General features: G+C 30.5%; 1 protein-coding gene across 2 annotated transcripts in view; it reads left to right on the top strand.

The window, feature by feature from the left end:
• Positions 1–21,169, top strand: part of LOC121120525 (acetylcholine receptor subunit alpha-like) — a 213,973-nt gene that overhangs the window by 96,388 nt on the left and 96,416 nt on the right. For both annotated transcript variants that reach the window (XM_071889689.1, XM_040715406.2), the window contains exon 2: positions 17,241–17,395. In XM_071889689.1, the coding sequence (XP_071745790.1) occupies positions 17,241–17,395 (155 nt within the window). The remainder of the gene's footprint in view (positions 1–17,240; positions 17,396–21,169) is intronic.

Raw genomic sequence — 21,169 nt, 5'->3', positions numbered from 1 at the left:
TATATTTCAATAAGTCAGTTTGATTTTGAGCAATATTTATTTACCTGTGAGGCGAGGCTTAAAATATCTTATGACAAGGGTTCAAATGGAACGACAATATATTGTTAAAATACTAATAATATTATAACCGATTTTTTATTACATTACAAAAAAGGATTATTTTTGTATATGGCAAAATGAGTACAAGATTCTGAATTTTACTAGCAGATGCTTGTAACTCCATATACTTTTACAAAAACTGTATAGTTTAGTTGGTATTTGGATCAACGTTGCTATACAAAATAACTGAAAATCATGGATTTATGAAACATATACCTGGTGTTCCAACGAAATCTAACCACTTACTAATACAATAATTAATGAAGGTTGATTGATTGAAAGTAATTCATATTCTAATATGTTAAACATAAACAATTTGTAACTAAACAAAGCAAACCTGAGCTCTCTTGCTTTGATACAAGTCGAGAAAATTACACTTAACTGTGATCAACGAATTTCCATTCTCGCATTCAAAGTAGTTGGGCGTCTGGAGGCCCATAGTCTTCTATGTGAGCAAGTCCAAAACGTTAAACCGGGCGAAGGGCTATGTCAAAAAGACCAAATTGGACCCGGAGGAGGTTAAAGAAAACAGCCCAGGCCAATTTTCCCATGTCAATGAGGCCCAAATCAAGAAATCTCGGGATTTTAAACCAGATTGTCCATAGAGCAATCAAAGAAGTGGGTGGAAAGATCCATGTTAGGGTGGAGAGACCAATTTTGACACCAGCAATAAATGAAACCTATATCCTCCGTTGGCAGACCCTTTTGAATGAGTCTTTTGAACTTTTTTTTTGGACACTTTTGTTCTTCCTAAAGCTCTGATGCAAATCCGCACAACTACATATTTTGGGTGCATCTCAAGAGGTAGGCCTACAATGTCTGTCATCCAAACACCAAGGACCTCAAAGCCATTGCCAGCCAGTACTATGCCGCAATGACAGAGTACTACATCTGCAGCGGTTACCAGAATTTCCAACGCCTGGAAGTCATCATTACTGCTAAGGACGGCTATATTAATGATTAAGAGTGCTCAAACACACATCTATTCATAATATTAATTTTGTTGAAATTCTATTGATAATTAAAAATTTATATCTTAATGAACTTTAATATTCAATGTGTGTACCACTCGATATTTGGTCAAAATGGCGATTATTGCTTGAATATTTTTACATAAAGTAATTATAAATAATTCATTACTTGTATACAAGAATTAATTATTAACACACAATTATTTTAAAGGGAGGTTATTTGCTTGGGTACTTTTGAAACAAATATTGATATGATTTTAAAGTTTGAAACTTAACTATTCACTATATATATTTGCCTTTTTTGTATCTAATTCATACTATATTATAGTTCATTGATCCATCTTCTTCGTCCAAATAGTCATATTACAATTTACAAGTAAGCTAATGGACTTATATGTATGAATATTATTCATAACACTATGTAACAAAATTCCGGGTTTGAAGATCCACGGCCTTAAGTTCACATTTATTATAGTTATTTAAGCCTTACAACACTAAAATGATCTAAAAAAATTCAATTGCCATAGATTTGACCTTTAAAGGCTTTTTTAATAAATCACATTTTTAGAGAATAATTTCGATTCAGAGCCATATTTCAAAATGAACGAACTAGATGGACATAAATTAAATGTAATACTAATTAATAAAAGCATTCCAGGCATAAAAAAATAAAATAATTATTAAACTATCTAATATTTCAACAAAGTTGGTCTAATCATACAAAGACCCAGAATCAAAATAAAAGCTAATACTTCTTCATATTTTTTTCATTGCTTTATATTATAGGCAAAACTAAAAATTAACCTATTTTTACAACTTAATAATTTGCACTAAAAAATTAAGTATAGTTTAATCAATTATTTGACTAATTGTAAGTAGTAATTAGTATTAAGAAAAATTAAGAAATGAAATATTAATATGTCGCTGAGATTACTTACATCTAATATATAAATACTAATAAAATTCATTGAACATATTCAAATTCAGGTTAATCCTTCTACCTCTAAAATATTAATTAGTTATTACAATTAGTCAAATAATTGACTCAACTATATTTAATTTCATAAGATTTTCACGCAGCTTTACATTGTTCATTTTTTAAATATTCTATAGGAAAATTGAAAAAATCAATGAAAATTCAACTTTTTTTTTTGACAATAAATCTTTTATAATATTAATGTAAGGTTTATTCCTAAGTTTTAGCTATAATGTAAATCCACTGAAATAAAATAGTTCTCGTGGATGAAAAACACACAAACACAAACAAATCAAAACTAATAAAAGAAAAATCCCCTTGGAAAAAAATAAGGAAATTATATAACTGTGTAATAGTTGAAGTTAAAAAAAATAAAATTGCCTGTTGTTTATTTAATTCAAACTCACTAAAGGTTATCTTTACTATTTTAGTAGAAGGAAAACATTTTTATATCGTATCAGGGAGATCAATCCTTGGAGTTGAATTTTAGACCCAAAATAAAGTGCTTCATTGGTCCCCTCAAAACCAGATGAGTTTGTGTGAAGAGGGATTTTTTCATCAATATAGTTTCATTTCTCTGAATCGAAATTATATTTAAAAAAACGTGATTTTTAAAATAAGGCATTAAAAGACAAGTTTACTGAGATTAAGAACTTTAATTGTCATTTCCATTAACAGTTTGAATCAGAGCTGTGGAGTCGGAAAATTTGTACCAACTCCGTCTACAAAAATTATTATAATTTATGTAAATAAAAGTTATTTATAATCTAAGGCTTATATTGAGTACTTTTAAAGTAATTTCTAAATGGTTATAAATTATCGGTATTAAGTACTATTAATCACAAATTTCCAATGTGCTCTATAGTATATACACACACAATTTCCAAACACTGCTAAAGTCTAAATTATTATATTGGGTAGAGCATAGTCACTAGCCATGCTAGTTCATTAATTAGACATGTGAATAGTCAATGTTATCACAGAAAAGTGTAACATTGTAGTGAGATGCTGTGTGTATTGTGGCTCCTGGTTAACGAGTACATAAATAATTTTCCAAAACTTATGAATGTATTAGGAATAGACAATTTTTGTTCGATTTCATTTCTTATTTATTTAGCTAAATATATTAAATTCCAAATATTTTCTTTATACATTACACAATTATTTACTACAAATAGCTTATGACTACCTATGGGTATAAATTAAATTAAATCTACATTTAAAGTATATAGACTAAAAGGACTCAAGAGTACTTATATTTGTAAAAAAAAATTATAAAATATACTAATGTGTGTTGGTCGGGCATTTTAGATACCGACTCCGCATCTCTGATTTGAGAAGTCGAGGGAATATGTTGTTGCATAATGTAATTTTATAAGAGTCCAACTTATCAATATCCAAGGGTTAATTAAAAAATTTTAGTCAATGAGAAAAAAAAAACTCATTTAACGAGATTTTTATTTTAAATTTTGGCATCCCACGTAATTCCGGGAAGAAATAGTTCGAATAAATAAATTCTTTGAAATTCCTATATTCCTTTTATATTTTAAGAAGAAAATATAAATTATAAGCTAGTCGTAAAGGATCTGAAACTAATCCATGTTTTCTTACTTTAAATATGAAGTTTTGATTAACTACTCATTTGTTGGTTTGTTATATATATTTCGTTAAGCATTATTTTTTGTCGATACACATAATTAGAATCTTCAATATATATTCAACTTTTCATTTAATGAATCATGTAGAGGTAACTTATATACTTATTCAATAAATAAATAAATGCAAGATTTTCAGGAAAATATTATAATTTATTCTTGGTATAGAACCTCCGGAGATTTCTAGAGAGAACCCCTAGTACTCGTATATACAAAGGGAAATCAGTATCTTTTTTATTTCTCTTTTTAGAGGAAAAGTTGAGAGATATAGAGTAAGTGTAATTGTATCATAATTCAAAATAAAACGCTTAATCATTATGTATAGCTTTTTGCTTTAATTTGAGATGATACATTTTGGATATGTGTACAAAATACAATGTTTTTCAAGGATGTTGGTGTATGTATACTTAATTTAAAATGCCATGAAGTCAATTAAATATTTTTGCTCCAAATTTTGTTTAAAAAAACAAACAAAGGAATTATTGATGCGAACGAGTTATTTTTCTGTGACAATCAGTCGTGTTTCTATTTTAAGTGATTATGAATACTATATATGTTATATATATATATATGTATGTATGAAAAGACATACTTTGTTGATACATGGCTATAGCTTTATGCTGATTATGCATATAAATGTATATTGAATAATAATAAATGCATATCAAGTATATATTTGCTGCAAAATGACATGTAAGCAACTTGGATAAAACAATAATGAACAGTATACTTATGGTCCTTCTTTATCAACTCACACGCAAAAAAAAAACACATAAATATATCGGTTCTGGGTAAATCCTCCCGTGCTTATAGAATACAAAATAACCACTATGTATAGTAAGGAGGGACTGGTCCCAGCAGATTTTATATTTTGACGGATAATAGTACTGTGTATGAACCTAGGAAGAAATAAATTTTGGAAAGAAATCTATAAAAATGACTGAAAAAGTTTTTTACGTATTTTATAATATATATTTATTGTAGATATAGATTTACGTAGATCAATATATATAAAATAAAATAGAGACAAAATTGTTGCTTGTAAGTTGTTTACGCGGTGGGACGGCAACAAAAATAGGTATTGAATTAATATATTTAACGAGAGTGTAAAAATTTGCCTTAATTTTGTATTTTTTGTCTTTACTACGCGCATTGAAATCTTTGGTAGTTATATTTATTTAATCAGAAAGGTGCTGCTTGAGGAACTTGGTCATACTGAAAGCTTGGATTCTGTCTTCTCCGAAGGTCTTGGCCATTTTTTGTCTGGGGTAAAGTATTGTTTGTTCTAGGGGGCCTGAAGATTGTGCTTCTTGAGGTAAGCCAAGAGAAGCTTGATGCACTTGACTATGGAAGCTTCCCTCTTACCGTCAAGGTCGACTATCTCATTGGAGAGCTTCATCGTTTTGTTCAAACTCGAGGCATTTTGAGCGAGAGTTATATACAGGGTGTCCACGATAAATTGGATCTATCTTAAAATTCAATCTGCTTGATAAAAATGGAATTTGGAGTGTATTTGTTAATATGAAAAAGTTAGACATGATATTAAACAATAAATTTATTCAACATGTCCTCCCTCAGCAGCCACAATCTTCTCTATACTGCCCCTAAAGGATTTGCATGCCCGGATGACTTCGGCGGAATCGACAACATTCCACTCCCTCGTAATGGAGCCATTCAGGGCCGCAATGCTCTTGTGGCTGACCTTGTACACCTCCTCCCTTTCCAACTTCCCCTACCAGTAGTGATCACACGGATTGAGGTCGGGTGAGTTGGAGGCCAGGTGTTGCGATCCCAGAAAGTGATGTTGAGGGAGATGAAGAGGTTAGTAGTCCTCATGGCGATGTGTGCGGGCGCTGAGTCTTGTTGGAACATGAACTCCTCCCTGCCGGCGTATCCTTCATGCAGGGGATGACAAACTCCTCCATGACTTCGCAGTACCTTATCGCGTTAACACTTTCCTTAGGATTGAAGAAGAAAGGAGGCATCACCTCCCCAGTGCTGCAGATGACACCCAGGGTCATCACGGAGGTTGGAACTTTGTGGTGAAGATCCCAGGGACCTCTTCTCTCTCCTTGGCCAGCCACCTGTCATTCTGGACGTTGTAGTTTCTGTCGACAGTCCAGTTTTTCTCGTTGGAGAAGAAGATGATTCTTCCTCCATGGCTCTTCAGGTCATTCAGGAGACACTTAAAGTAGGTGAGCCTGGTGGCCTTTGTGGATACCGTGAGGATGTGTTGTCTGGCCATTCGGTACGATCTGTACCCGAGGTTCTCATTCACAGCCTTGGAGACCAGCTGCTTGCACACTCCACGATTCTTGGCCAACCTGGACAAGGAAGTCCCCAGCGAAGCGTTGATGGACTTCCGGAGGCCTTCAAGGAAGCGGGGAGTGCGGATTCGGTCACTTCTTATTTTGTGAGCCTTGCGGGAGACCTTCCCCTCAATCTCCCAGGCATTGAAGACCCGGTATACAGTGGTCTTGGGGTAATTAAGAAACTTGTAGATAGCTTAGGCGCGATCCAATTCGAGGATGGCGTCTCTCCTTGCTTGTTGCATGATGACTATTGTTTGTGTCAAAACAATTGTGGTGGAAGTTATAGTGTATTGTTCACACAACCTTTTATATTAGTATGATTTAACTCCGAATATCCACATTATGGATCTGGATGAAGTTTAAAGAAGTTCCAATTTATCGTGGTCATTCTGTATACTATTTGTACTATTGTCGGCAGTACAGAAGAGATATGATCACTTCGCCGAGAGGAAGCTTTTAGAACTTTTTTGCACAAATATATTATTAATATCAAAACTATGGTTCGATAATATTCATACAGTTGTTAGAAAAGTTATTATTTACTAGGTTAACAAGAAAAGTTCTTGACCTGGCACAGAAATTATGCAGCTGGGTGCAAAGGTCATACGTTGTATGACTATTTTCAACTGGTGTGCTCTTACATTTTGTTTACAAGAACTGTTTGAATAAAAAAAAAGGTATTTTTTGTTGAAATTGATAAAATTGAATATGATACACTCATATTTTTTTTTGTTTTGGATGGATTAATCCATAAGGAAATTCATCCAAAGTTTACAGGGACTTTGTTCCTTTAATATCAACTGTTAAAAAGAGGGTAGCTGCACTCCCCTCGAAGATGACCCACGTGAAGAACGTAAAAATACTTTGTTTCGCCCATATGTATATTTATAGTTACATAAATGAATATATATAAATATCGACATCATTAAATAATGTCAAAATTTGTTTGGATACGCTATGAACTTCACTTTGACTTACTACATAAAAGCTATTTAAACTGAAATTGTTAAAAAAAATGAGCTGTGAAGAATTGATATTCTTTTTTTTTTATAAATACATTATACACAAATAAATTTGTCAAAAGAAGACATCTTTGATTAGCAATAAATGATATGTTAAGAAAAATTAAAGTCTCTAATGTACAGAAAATGATTGATGATAAGATAGGTTTAAACAAAAACATTAACAATGTATCATACAACTAGATATAAGTCAAAACCCCTTCCCCCCGCCACTTTGTGATATAAATTAACTGATATCTACATTCTATATAGAATTTAAAATTTAACATTCCCTTTCATAACTTTTTCTTGTATACGTCCCTAGATGGAGGTTTTTTTTTGTTTTTGCAAATGAATTCATAAACATATCTCTGATAAGAGTCAAAGTCGCATTTTAAGTGGGTTAATTATGTTAAATAATCGTGTAACGCTTTATAATATCTCTTTAAGTATTTTTGAAGTACTTAATTATCTATATAGCGAATTGTAGATATTATGAAGAGAGCCTCGGATTTCTCTACTCAAATACATGCGATAAGAAATGCCTCTTCCCTACTAAATTGTAGTAAAAACAGCATCAATAAATTAAATGAAGAGCAAATAAAAAAGGCAAGTCAGTTTTATTTTTATAAATAATGAACAATTCTCCCATAATAACAAGAAACAACTATACAAAGATTAAGGAAATCAAGAGCAGCATGTGGGAGCAATGATCATGTGGATGCGTCATCCTCCCTTCATATGTTGCTAAGCTGGCATTTAGAAGTAATATATATATATTTATTATTATTATCATAGCATCAGTTTGAAAAGTTGTTAGATTAAATCATTAAATAAAATTAGGAATTAGTTCCAGATGATTCAGAATTGAAGACCTTGTAAAAATGAAAAATAAATATTATTTAATCATGCTCCTTGAATGATTGAAAGATCAAATGTTAGTAGACAAAATAATTGAATGTGATGATTTTATCATTGAATCATATATAGCACAATGATATAATTCACACAATTATCTATATATCCACAACACATTAACAATCTCCATGGTTGGATATACTAATCTGTTTAGATATGCTGATTAGTTTTAATTACTGTAAAGAATGTTAATCTATTGAACTAAATGAGAATAGTATGAGAGTTGGGAAGAATGACATCATAGGCCAACTATCATTTACATCACTAATCTGAATGTTTATGCTAAATTTTCTTGTCATTTGTGAATTTTTCTACTTGTCTTGTCCCTTATCATTGTTTTGAATATTGGTTGAACGCAACTTTGTTTTTGATAAGCTCTGAACAACTTATTTAAGACAGTTTATTGCTCCTTTTGGGGGAAAAGGTAAAGCAACATGTTTGTCCAAAAGCATCAACATCAATAACGTGTATAAGTTTGCCTGCACGCCATGCTCTCTCTATCTCAAAATTGGAATTTTGAATAACAAAGAAATAACTTCGTTAAGTGAAGCGACACGAAAACACTATATTACTGGAGTAGGAGGAGAGGGCTAGGAGTAGATTCGTGTGCTGAAGATGAGTCCGGAGAAGATTCATCTCATGATGTACAAGTACTGTCCCTACGATGTGATATCGTCCACCCTGTTTTCTCAGTCCGTGGATCGACTCCGAGTCCCTCTTTTCCCTGCCCTCCCCTGATGGAAATAATATATTCTTCGCTTCGCAAAGTTATTTCCATAGTATTTAAAGGTTACGATAATTGAATTTCAACTTTTCAAAGTCGTTGTCTCCAATTATGGGATAGAAAGACGTATAGATATGACGTATTGGGAAACTAATATTTTTCTTTAGTCCTATTAGTGTTCTGCTCATTGATTTGCTGTAAACCCCGATTACAAAATAGGTAATCGTACAATAATTGAAAGAATGATGTAGTTGGTTAGATATCATAAGCATATGTAATTTCGGATCTGTTTCCTTTCAAATTTTGTAGAAAAGGCAGTCAGATATAATGAAATTTACTGTGCTACCCTAATTAAAACATCCAACGCAGCATTGAATTCAGCAATCGATTTTTATATTACTCCTTCTTATTATTAATGTTTTGAACATTGATTGATTGAGTGGAAATTAAATATTGTTATGGTTTGGTCAATAGACCGTTATTACTTCACGTCAGAATGAATAGACAATGCCATCAGTATGGAGGGTTTTATTTTTGTTATAAAATTAAGTAAATACCCTCCAGTCTGAAGTTGCTGTCTGCTCATTTGTGACGTCTATGAAAACATCACAAAAGGATGTGAGTCTTGTATACTTGGTTGTTTGTTTGTAAAGTTATGCTATCTGCTCCATCTTACGGTTATTAATGTTTGTTTTTTTTAAGTTTGTTCAAGTCCTACTCCCTACTATTAAATGAACAATAGCCATGAATTGACTAACTACCAACTGATTTTAGGCCAATTTTCTTTTTGAAGGGAAGGTTGAAAGCCATGTTAAACGAAGTATATTTAAAGACTACTTTATGCAATGGAAATTCAGACTATTTTCAAGTTCATAGATATTCGGGTTTATGTAAATACTCAGGAGTCTTCCTTTATTAAAAGTTTAAAGCTTCCATGAATACTCGTAGTATATTTTTCTTTTCCTTTGGCTGAATATATATACCTCCCAATCAAATATAAATAGATATGGATTTAATCTATGTATGTTATACTAACATTGAAACTTTTATAATTGAGTTTGTGTTTTTCGTATTTGCAGAGAGAAAGAAAGAAAAGGGTAAATAAGCTTACTTTTAAATTTAAAGAAAAAGTACATTGGTAAGAGAGATCTTTACTTCCAGTGTATGTATGTATGTCTTTATATAGAAAAATGTAGTTAACCAGCTAAAGTGCCATTCTAAATCCCATGATTAAAATAAATTTAATTAAGTTTCATTATATATTAAAGCCCTCCCCCATTAATATGGTGATTAAATTTATATTTCCCTACCAAAATTTGCATAAGTATTAAGGTACATTTTTATATATTTGTGACTAAAAATGTGAAACAAAAAATTACTTTGAGGGAAATCACATGAACATACAGGGTCATCCAAATGATTTTTGTTTGGAATGGAGTTTGGCATACAAAATTTGAGGACATTTTGTATTCAAAATAGTGGTTGGACGCTTAAATTTAGCGGAATACGTCATTAGAGGCTCATTTTTATAATGATTAATGGAAATGTAAGGATTGTTTTCAATGCTAACTTAGTATAGTGCAAATTTAAATGTGATAGTCGTACAGTACCACAAAAATACCAGTAAACCATATGATATTTGTTGACACTAATCATACTTATATTATTCATAATTGATCTATTAACAATGTTGTACAGTGATGTAGTTGGTGGTGCATCTTAAAAATTTAGGATGAAGACCTACATTGTACTTTGTAAAAATAAATAGTAATATATATTTTCATTGTTTGAACGATCTTACCTATTGTCAGTGCCAACATGAAACAAATGAATTCAATGATTACTTTAAACAAATCTATCCAAATTAGTGTACACTGTATCGTGACTTAATATCTCTTCATCGGTTACTGTATTGTGTCTAAGGTTAACAACATAAGAGCGTCTGTAATCCGAAGAAATAATACTGTGCTATAGAACTACGCTCTATATATTCCTAGATTTTGTTAGATCGGATTTGATATGAAAAAAGGATCTACAGATTCGTAATCAGTTTCTCAAGTACTAGTTATATTACATATAGAGTTGAAATTATTTTAAAAATTAAGATTTTGTTCCCTTATGTAATATGTTATCTGTACTTATGGAAGGAACATTAATTGTAAGAAAATAAATGAATTATGACTAACATAGTTGTCAAATGAACAATGAAATTATATAAAATATTTTATAAAAATCATTAGAGTGATAATAACACCATCAACATCAAAGAATACATAATTTAATTTAAGCGTAACAGAGTAAAATAATAATATAAAAATATGTCCGTAGTGACTTTGCGTAGATTTTCAACGTAAAAACTTTATTTGAAAAAAATATATACTCATTTCAATTTTTTTTTTGTAAAAAGGTGAAATAAAATTTGGTGAACAATTATGAAAGTGAAAATTATATCAAAATAAACCTTAGCTACAATGAAAACACAATGAGTAATGACATAAATAATATTTAATTCGGAAAAATGAAAACAACGTATCCTCGCATAATAATGAATCCTCGTTTTTGACGGAACAAAGATTATAAAAACATACGGAACACGTTTACAATTTTTAAAGTAATGCTAAAAAGATATAATGCAAAATTGATCATTTTAAATTATTTTGTAATGGGTATATCTATGTTTATAGATTGTGATAACTAATAGGTTATAATGCAATAAATAAGGTAATTTTTTTTTGTTCCTGATACCCGCAAGATACCCATACTATCGGGTGGCCCATTGAAATCTGAAAGCTTACTAATTCAACAATTAAAGAAGGTTGAATGATTTAAATGATTTTATATTTCGATCTATTAAAGCATAAACAATTAGTTACAAAAATAAATAAATTTGAGCTCTCTACCTTACGTACAAGTAGAGAAAATTACACTTGAACGTGATTGACGAATTTCCATTTGCTAACTCGAAATAGTTAAGCGTCTCCATGAGTACTTTCTTCGCCGTCAGCAAGTCCAAAACGTTGGAGAAGAAGAAGAGCTCTGTCAAAAAGGCCAAACTAGACCTAAAGGAGTTAAAAACCAGAAAAGGCCAATCCTATGCAAGAGATCTCCGGGTTTTATACCACACTGTCTAGAAGGCTATAAAAAATGTGTATGGAAACAGCTTTGTGAGGGTGGATAGACCACTTTGACACCAGCAATCAAAGACACCCATCTGCTCCGTTACAATAATCTTTTGAATAAGTTTTGAATGAGTCTTTTTAGTTCTTTTTTGATACTTTTAGTAATCCTACAGCTCTGATGCCAGTCCACTCAACTACACCTTTGATTGCAAGTAGTTGAGAAAAGATAAACATGCCTTTTAACCAAACACTGAGGCCCTCAAAGCTACCGTTAGCTAAGACTTGGATTCTATGACAGAGATCTACCTCCTTAGCGGGTGCCAGGAATACCCCCACTGCCTGGAAGCTATTATTGCCGATACGGGCGGCAACATTAATGATAAAAAGAGCTCAGACACACATTTATTTATATTATAATTTTTTTGAAATACTATTGTTAATAAATAAAATATGTCTTGTTGAACTTTAAAATTAATAGTGTTCAGAGTTTAATGAATCACTCGGCATATATATATTTTTAATCTTTTACAAGACAGTTATTTTTGGCTGGGCTTTTTTGTAACTGGTTGGTTTTGTATATAGCATAAAGGCCGTAAATAGTGTATAAACTTTAGTTCAGAAGCACTTCAAATAGGTTAGAAGTGGAGGAACCAAAAATATTCACTATATTATTTTAAAATGTCGAAATCCTTTTTATTACTTCCTTCTGGGTCTTAACATCACTGCTCTGGTGTTACATAAATTGAGACCTATCACTTCAGTGACCCAATAATTTCAACCTTACAAGTTGACAAGCATGCCTTTGAGCTGAATAATTTTAAAGAAGATTCACAATCTTGTTTTAAATAAAATCCAGATTGTAATGAAACATTTAGATTAAAAAAAAATAAAAAAATGAAAGGGTAATGTAAATAATTACATTCTTATCTAATCTAAAATAGGTATTTCATAGACGACAATTCCAAATAATAGTTATTTGCAAATGGTGTGGGGTAAGATATTTCAACTCGAAGTAAAAAATATACAGAGGAATTAATAATTGTACACACAAAATAAGATCCATATTTTTTCAAACAAAAAATAAAAAAATTATAGTAATCTTTGCAAAAAAATAGTCATTAACAACCCCTTAAGGAAAATGATCACTGTTCATTTTTCTGTAAATTCTCTAAGGCTTTTTTCTTTATTTATATATATTAATACTTATTATCAATGTATTATTACTCTCTCATATTTATAAAATACCTTTAGAAATAAAGACGATAACTTTTTTCAAACTATTTTTACTATCTTTGGAACATAATTTATTAGAGACTTAGAGAAATAAACTCATAAACAATCACATTACATAAATAATGAAACTATTTTTCGCGAACATATGAGTCAAGTACTATATGTTTTTGCAATATAGGCATGTTGTATTCATATAAAATATGTGAAAGGAACATAAATAAGTCGATTAAAATTATGGATTTATATATCTATTATGTCTTAATGAAAAAAAAATTATAAGTGTCTTAAATCTATATATTAAATGCGAATGCCTGTGTGTGTGCCCAGGAATCCCAATCAAGCCAATTTATTAATTTTGCTAAAAGTTTTCATGTAGATTTGTAAGGCTCAGGAAATCTTTCTGGTAACAATTTTTTTGGCCTTTAAGTGCATGACATCCTTAAAATACCATTTTTCTAAAAATTAATTTTTTGAAGAACATACGACTACATTATATTAAAAAAAAGAAAAAAAAAAAAAAGACTATAAATTTTAAAAGTGATTCTTGTTGCATGTTGGTACTTATCTTTGCACACTTTTTTAAAGGATATTTTAAAGTTTAGAACAGAAAAAAAGAAGAAATAATAAGACAATTGTTTGTTGATAATCATATTACAGTTTAGCAAACACCTGTTCCACTTTCATATTTTTCTTCTCTAACCTTATGTCTCCTTTCTAAAAAAGTGTAAAGACACATACCAAAACATGCAGGGAGAATAATTATTAAAAGTTTACGGTCTTTCTATTTGCTTTATATGAAACAAAAGAGTTCCCATTTAATTTTAATTTCTAAATGTGCCGGGAAACGCCGGGCAAGCCTACTCTAGTATATTATGGTTTATGAAACAACATTAGTGGAAGAGTTACCACAGCTATCGTGCGTGTACACACAATTGATGCTGGGTTGTAATAATATAGACGGATATTGGGAGAAGAGTTGCTCTCACAATGACTTCATTAAATCAACTAAGAAGAGTTAATGTATAGTTTAAACGCATATGTGTACACGCACGACTATCATGAATGGTGAAACAGTTGATTTCTAATTTTATAACCTCCAAACTCTATTATTCTTTATAATTCACCCTTTTTAAAAACCTTTTTATTTTAAAAAAGGTATGTTGTAGAATAAATTTCTTGTGTGTGTGGGGGGGAAATGCTTCATAATTTTAAAAAATTTAATTTACCATGATATATTTACTCCTATAAGAAGATACATTATAAATCCCGAAACCACTTCATTTTGAAACGGAGAGTTATTGAAATTTGAAGATTATATTATGCCAAGTTCTTAATAATTCTGTCTATTTTAGCATGCATGCCAAGTATTATAAATGTGGTAATCTACCTTAAGAATCCGTTAGGAATTTAATTTTTTTAAATTTTTTCGAATTTAGGTTTCTTTCCACCTCTCATAGTATATAGGTTGAGTGTTTTCAAATAAATTTTTTATTCCGAATAAAGTTCTAATTTTTTGTATTATAAATATGTAGGATATATTTTGAAGAAATTTCCAATACTTTTTAATTTTATAAAGTTTAAAACAGGGTTATAGATACGCTTCAAATTATTGATTTATAAATATCTAATAAAATTCGGTCTAACTTTTTTAGTATTTCAAAATGGAGATCCAATAAAAAATTGGTGTCTTTACGTTTATTCAAAAATGTGAATTATCAAAAAAATATTTATCGTCGTTATTCATTAAACAATATATAAGTGATTTACAGAACCAGGAAGAAATAATTCTTTTAGGAACTAAACACCTTTGAATCAAATGTTCTTATTGTTTTATTACAAGTTTTTTTTATTACATATTGATATACTTTCAATTGAACATTTTTTTTTTTACATAAAATGAAGTTGAGTTATTTTAATTGAATTCAAAATAATTTTTATTAATTAAAAATATATTTACTCTATTTTCCCCAATTTCATTTCATAATTTGTAAATATTTTAGTATCTTATAATTTAGCCTTTACTTCAATATTGCAATATGGTCTCATTGGATCCTTTTTTAAAGATATTATTTTCATATTTATTTATTGCATGTTTTTGTCAAATTATACATATACATAAATGAACTTATAGGATTTTATAAATTGTGTCATATGACAATATTCTTATTGAGGAAATATCTAATAAAATAATCCATACCATTTTATTTAAAAAAAAAATGTAGTATGTGAAAATTGGCCTTACTTAGGTATTTATTTTATAAAAACATGCACTGTATATTTTATTTTATGATTATGTTTATTATAGCACTAAGGAATGGTATTTTCAAGCAATGAAAATGAGAAATCTTACATATTCTCTTTATATTTTTTACTTTGTATTATTTATTACTTATAGCTATTTTCAATAGGTATTACCATTTCTTTATCTTTTACATGTAATCTACCCTGAAATCATATAAATAATATTATCAACACAATATCTATCTCAAACAGAGCTAGGAAATGGGATTCCAGTTGCAATTTAGTGGAATGAAGCTATGGCTTGAGACTAAAAGTAAAAATATTAAGGCTTATGTAAGACTATAGACTACTCATGAAACCTATATTGTAAGCTAAAATAGAAACAATCTTGACCAAACATTATATAGATACAGTCCAAAATTTCATTGATATATTTCAGTCAATTGTAACATGTGAATCTATTAAAATTTCTAGGATGAGTTGATAATTCATAACCTTTTTTTGATTAATGAAGTGTATTGGATTTTAATCAAATCTATCAATTCCTTGATAGATTTCCTTGAAAAATCATTCTTGTTTACTTTTGTGTGACGAGTCACAATTATATCCTCTATTTTAAATTATAATTATTATTATTTAAGTGTAATTTATTTTTTATATAGTCGATGATAACTGAACCAGAGCTTGGGAGTCACAATTAAGTCTAATTAAACTGTGACTCGCAGTAAAAAGACTTGATTCAGAGTTAAGTTAAGAATAGGACACAAACATTCTTTATTTCATATTGTAGGCACTATTATTTATCGCCAATATGTTTATTGTATTACTAAATTTTGATACTGGTATATTCACTATATCAAAGCTGGAGGCTTCTTCTCACAGCTCGTACTTAAATAAGCGACTTTAGACTCGAAGTTAAACGACTTACAACCCCAGCTTAAAGACTCTTTCTATAATTTCATGTTAATACAGATAATGAATAAATAAGAGCTGTGGACTCCTTCTCACGACTTTAACTTAAGTAAAAATTTAGAATCTATTGAAAATATGCACAGCTCTTTGTAAGATTGAATTTTGATACTGATCAGGACTAAACCAGATTTGAGGAATTCTTTTTTGGGACTTAAGAGAGACTTTAGACTCTACAAGAAGACTCACAACTCTGGTTGGCATATAGACCTAATCAAGACTTTACTTGTGAACAGTTCATATTGAAGAAAGGGACTTTAACTTTGTGCCTCTACATTATTTAAAAGATACATAAGTATAACTCCAAGCTTTTTGCTATATGAAATAGGAATAAAAATGAGATATTCTTTATACATAGGAAAAATTGGGTCACGTAGCACTTTCCTCTTCCTTCTTTATACTTATCATACATACTTACACATAATCTCTTAGTTCTTGTGTGTTGATCTACTACAATCTAAGGTCTATTAATATATTTAGAGTAATAATAAAGGAGTAATATGTATTTGTCAGAAATGAATCTAATGATGGAAAATCCATCAAAATAAATATTTTTTCTTTCTTTCCAACTCTCATGTTTAAGGAACGTACATATAACATACATTTAAACTTCCAATCGATTTGTTTGCGCTCAATTTTATTATTTTGAGTTATTTATTTTGGTGGAGTTTACTCATGTCTTTAGAGTAAAAAGTAGAACAAATATTTATGTAAAGATAGATTATTATATTGTTGTACATAAGGAAAATCCACTTTTTGGTCATAAATTTTCGGGTTTTTCATAATAGAAGTATGAGGTAATGTACTTATGTACTTAAGACACATGTATGTACAATATACATACACTCATGTTAGAAAAACTTGTTTACTTATATAATGTTTTAGAGTCAATGACAAAAGTGTATAACTTGACATACAAAAAAAAGTATACTAAAAAAACATACATAAATTTATACTATTTCTTGAGAATTTAACAAGCCTTGTGCAATATTTTAATACAAAGTAATTTTTTTCCATTTCAGAATTTGAAAAATCAAATCATGACTACAAATCTATGGGTTGAACAATATTGGTTTGATTATAAATTAAAGTGGGATCCAGAAGAATATGGAGGAGTTCGACAACTTCACGTTCCGTCCGATCACATTTGGAGACCAGATATTGTGTTATACAATAAGTAAGTTTACTCCAAATGGTGTATCCTTGTTTGTAGAGTACTTTATTAGTTAATATATAAACTGCAATACTACAAAAAGTCCGGATAATAAGTTCTGCATTTATACTAAATTGTTTTAGACTATCAGTGATACAAAACAACGTTTATTTATCTTCGTATGTAAATGGTAGATTTTATAGCTAAATAATCTTGAAATAAAGAACCAAAATTTAGGGAAATCTGGAATAAATGAAGGCGCTGTCATGTTTAGCAGGGTAATATAAACATGTGGGGATTTTACACAATGTAACTTATAGAAGCAGATTTTAATAGATTAAAATCAGTTACTTCTCATAACTTCTAATTTAATTATAGCACGACTGCTATCTTATTATTATTATTTGCATCTATTAATATAACATATTAATTAAATATTTATGCTTAAAAAACCATGTGCTCTTGAATTATATTATTGCAGTGTAAATATCAATTAAATTTTTTTTTCATTAGAAAAATAAAAATTACATCATTAAAATTACCAGTTCTAGAATAAAAGTTTAAGAAAGTTCAGACAAAATAAGGATTTCACTCTTACAAACAAAAACACGTTTTTAATACCATATCTTATTCATTTTGAAAAGGAGAATTATTGAAGTTTGATGATAACACAGTTAAAAGATGAACGAAGTAAATTGTATTCGGGGGTCGGTTTTAAAATTTTACAAATTGTAAGGTATTCACTTCAAATAGATGTTGAAATTCCCTTTTAACTTTGTCAAACTGATATGGGAAGTCTATTGACTCCTCCAAGCCTCATTTTAGTCTTTTAAATAAAATTTTGTTGATATTTCGTTCAAAGATATTTTTTTTAGCAAGTAATATTTATTTATTGTTTAAAAATTGACGTCAAAATAGGTCAATTTGATATTTTTTTGAAAATAATATTAAAATAAATTTTTTTTAGCTATGACTTGAACTGTTTTTCCAATCATTACATAATGAATATTTTAAATTTTCTGACTACCATCCATTTTTCTCTAGTCTCAGTTCTCATAGTTCTCATGTCTACAGCTCTGATTATATACATGTACCTATTTAGTTCTATATGAATTACATATAAGAAATTAAATGTTATTATTTTATATACATAATGCAGCCCTTTCAGAATGTAATCTGATGTACAGGGTGTCCACGATAAATTGGAACTACTTTAAACTTCATCCAGATCCATAATGTGGATATTTTGGGTTAAATCATACTAATATAAAAGGTTGTGTGAACAATACACTATAACTTCCACCACAATTGTTTGACAACAAACAATAGTCATCATGGAACAATCAAGGAGAGACACCATCCTCGAATTGGCTCGCGCGGGACACAAGCCCTCTGCTATCTACACGCTTCTTAACTACCCCAAGACCACGGTGTAATGGGTCTTCAATGCCTGGGAGGTTGAGGGGAAGGTCTGCCGCAAGGCCAACAACACGAGAAGTGACCCAATCTGCACTCCCCGCTTCCTTGAAGGCCTCCGGAAGTCCATCAAGGCTTCGCTGGGGACTTCCTTGTCCAGGTTGGCCAAGAACCGTGGATGTGCAAGCAGCTGGTCTCCAAGGCTGTGAATGAGAACATCGGGTACAGATCGTACCGAATGGCCAAACAACACATCCTCACGGTATCCACAAAGGCCACCAGGCTCACCTACTTTAAGTGTCTCCTGAATGACCTGAAGAGCCATGGAGGAAGAATCATCTTCTTCTCCGACGAGAAGAACTGGACTGTCGACAGAAACTACAACGTCCAGAATGACAGGTGGCTTGCCAAGGAGAGAGAAGAGGTCCCTGGGATCTTCACCACAAAGTTCCAACCTCCGTGATACCCCTGGGTGTCATCTGCAGCACCGGGGAGGTGATGCCTCCTTTCTTCTTCAATCCTAAGGAAAGTGTTAACGCGATAAGGTACTGCGAAGTCATGGAGGAGTTTGTCATCCCCTGGATGAAGGATACGCCGGCAGGGAGGGAGTTCATGTTCCAACAAGACTCAGCGCCCGCACACATCGCCATGAGGACTACTAACCTCTTCAACTCCCTCGACATCACTTTCTGGGATCGCAACACCTGGCCCTCCAACTCACCCGACCTCAATCCGTGTGATCACTACTGGTAGGGGAAGTTGGAAAGGGAGGTGTACAAGGTCAGCCACAAGAGCATTGCGGCCCTGAATGGCTCCATTACGAGGGAGTGGAATGCTGTCGATTCCGCAGAAGTCATCAGGGCATGCAAATCCTTTAGGGGCAGGATGGAGAAGATGGTGGCTGCTGAGGGAGGACATGTTGAATAAATTTATTGTTTAATATCTTGTCTAACTTTTTCATTTTAACAAATACACTCCAAATTCCATTTTTTCAAGCAGGTTGAATTTTAAGATAGTTCCAATTTATCGTGGACACCCTGTACACATTAGAAGAAAGAAAAATAAATAATCAGTGAAAATAATGATTAATACTTCGACAGATGTATCCTTAAATAGTTTTTCCTTTACAGATAAACAGTTGAAAAAAGGGAGCGCCCGTCGGAGATGCCATTGTAAAATAGTCAGAAAATACATATTTCAATAAACAAATAGAGATTGCATTTCTTAGAATGAAAATTAAAATGAAATGAAAACATTAAAATCAAAACAAATACATTGTCATATGAATATTTAATGCAAATTACAAACGATTTTAATGAGAGAGAAAAAATATAGAAATGATGTTTGTTAGATTTATATTCATGATTAATGAATCATTGTTTAATCCTTAATGAGAGCTGCAGTAGTTTGCTTTATACCTAACTATTAATTCTAAGTATCTGCAGAGAATAGAAACACAAGTATCAGAACCTTAAAAATACACAAAATTGTTATTTAAATATTATATCAGGCGTTAAAATGAACTCATATGTAAATATGTTATGCACAGCTTGCATTTTGTATAAGCAAATTGTAAAAATCGAATATTTCATTACAATATTGATCATTTTAATCACCAGCTATTGATTGATACTATAATTTCATTTTTATATATTTATAAGTAATATAACAGTGGTTCGTACTTCATTATGTGCCACATAATACTTGTATTCTAGTAATTTTTATTAAAATATTCAAAAATTACAAAATTAATATATTGATCGTGCACGAAATATTAAATTATTGAATTATTCTTTCTCAAGTATTGTAAATCTTACATATAAAATAATTCATCTAAATTTTTGGTCGAAACATTAATTTCCTAATTATTGTTAATGAACAAATTTTGTAGTTACTAAAGTCTTAAGTAATTTTACAATGGGGTATATGCGTTGATTACTTATTAATATTTATTTACGTACCCGATATACCTTGCTTAGAATTATTTTTTATTTGCTGTTTTTATCAATGAATTTTACTAATTCCTGGAATGGAACTACGTTTAGTCACTCACTCTCTTGTAGAGGAAGCTTATTTTTTGTAATCAAAATTAAATGTTAAAGGCTAATTGAGTTTGAACAATAGTAATTCCTTCTTATATCATCAGATAATCTATGTGAAGTCACGTACTAAAATTAATATATTTTCTACAGAGACAACATTTTTGAACTGAAAAAAAAAAAGTTTATGATAAAAAAAACTTGTTTGGAGTAAGTAGTAAAACATGGGAGTGCTTCAGATGGTAGCTTTAACATTTTTTTTACAAGTCATAAGAAAAAAATACCAAAAATTAAGTTTTGCTTGAACATTGTGTATGTTAAAGTTAGGATTCATCTTTTTGGC

The sequence above is a fragment of the Lepeophtheirus salmonis genome, chromosome 6, assembly GCF_016086655.4.
Source record: "Lepeophtheirus salmonis chromosome 6, UVic_Lsal_1.4, whole genome shotgun sequence".
NCBI classification, from domain to species: domain Eukaryota; kingdom Metazoa; phylum Arthropoda; class Copepoda; order Siphonostomatoida; family Caligidae; genus Lepeophtheirus; species Lepeophtheirus salmonis.
The sequence above is the reverse complement of the archived record's forward strand: the minus strand, read 5'-3'. Positions and strand labels throughout refer to the sequence as shown.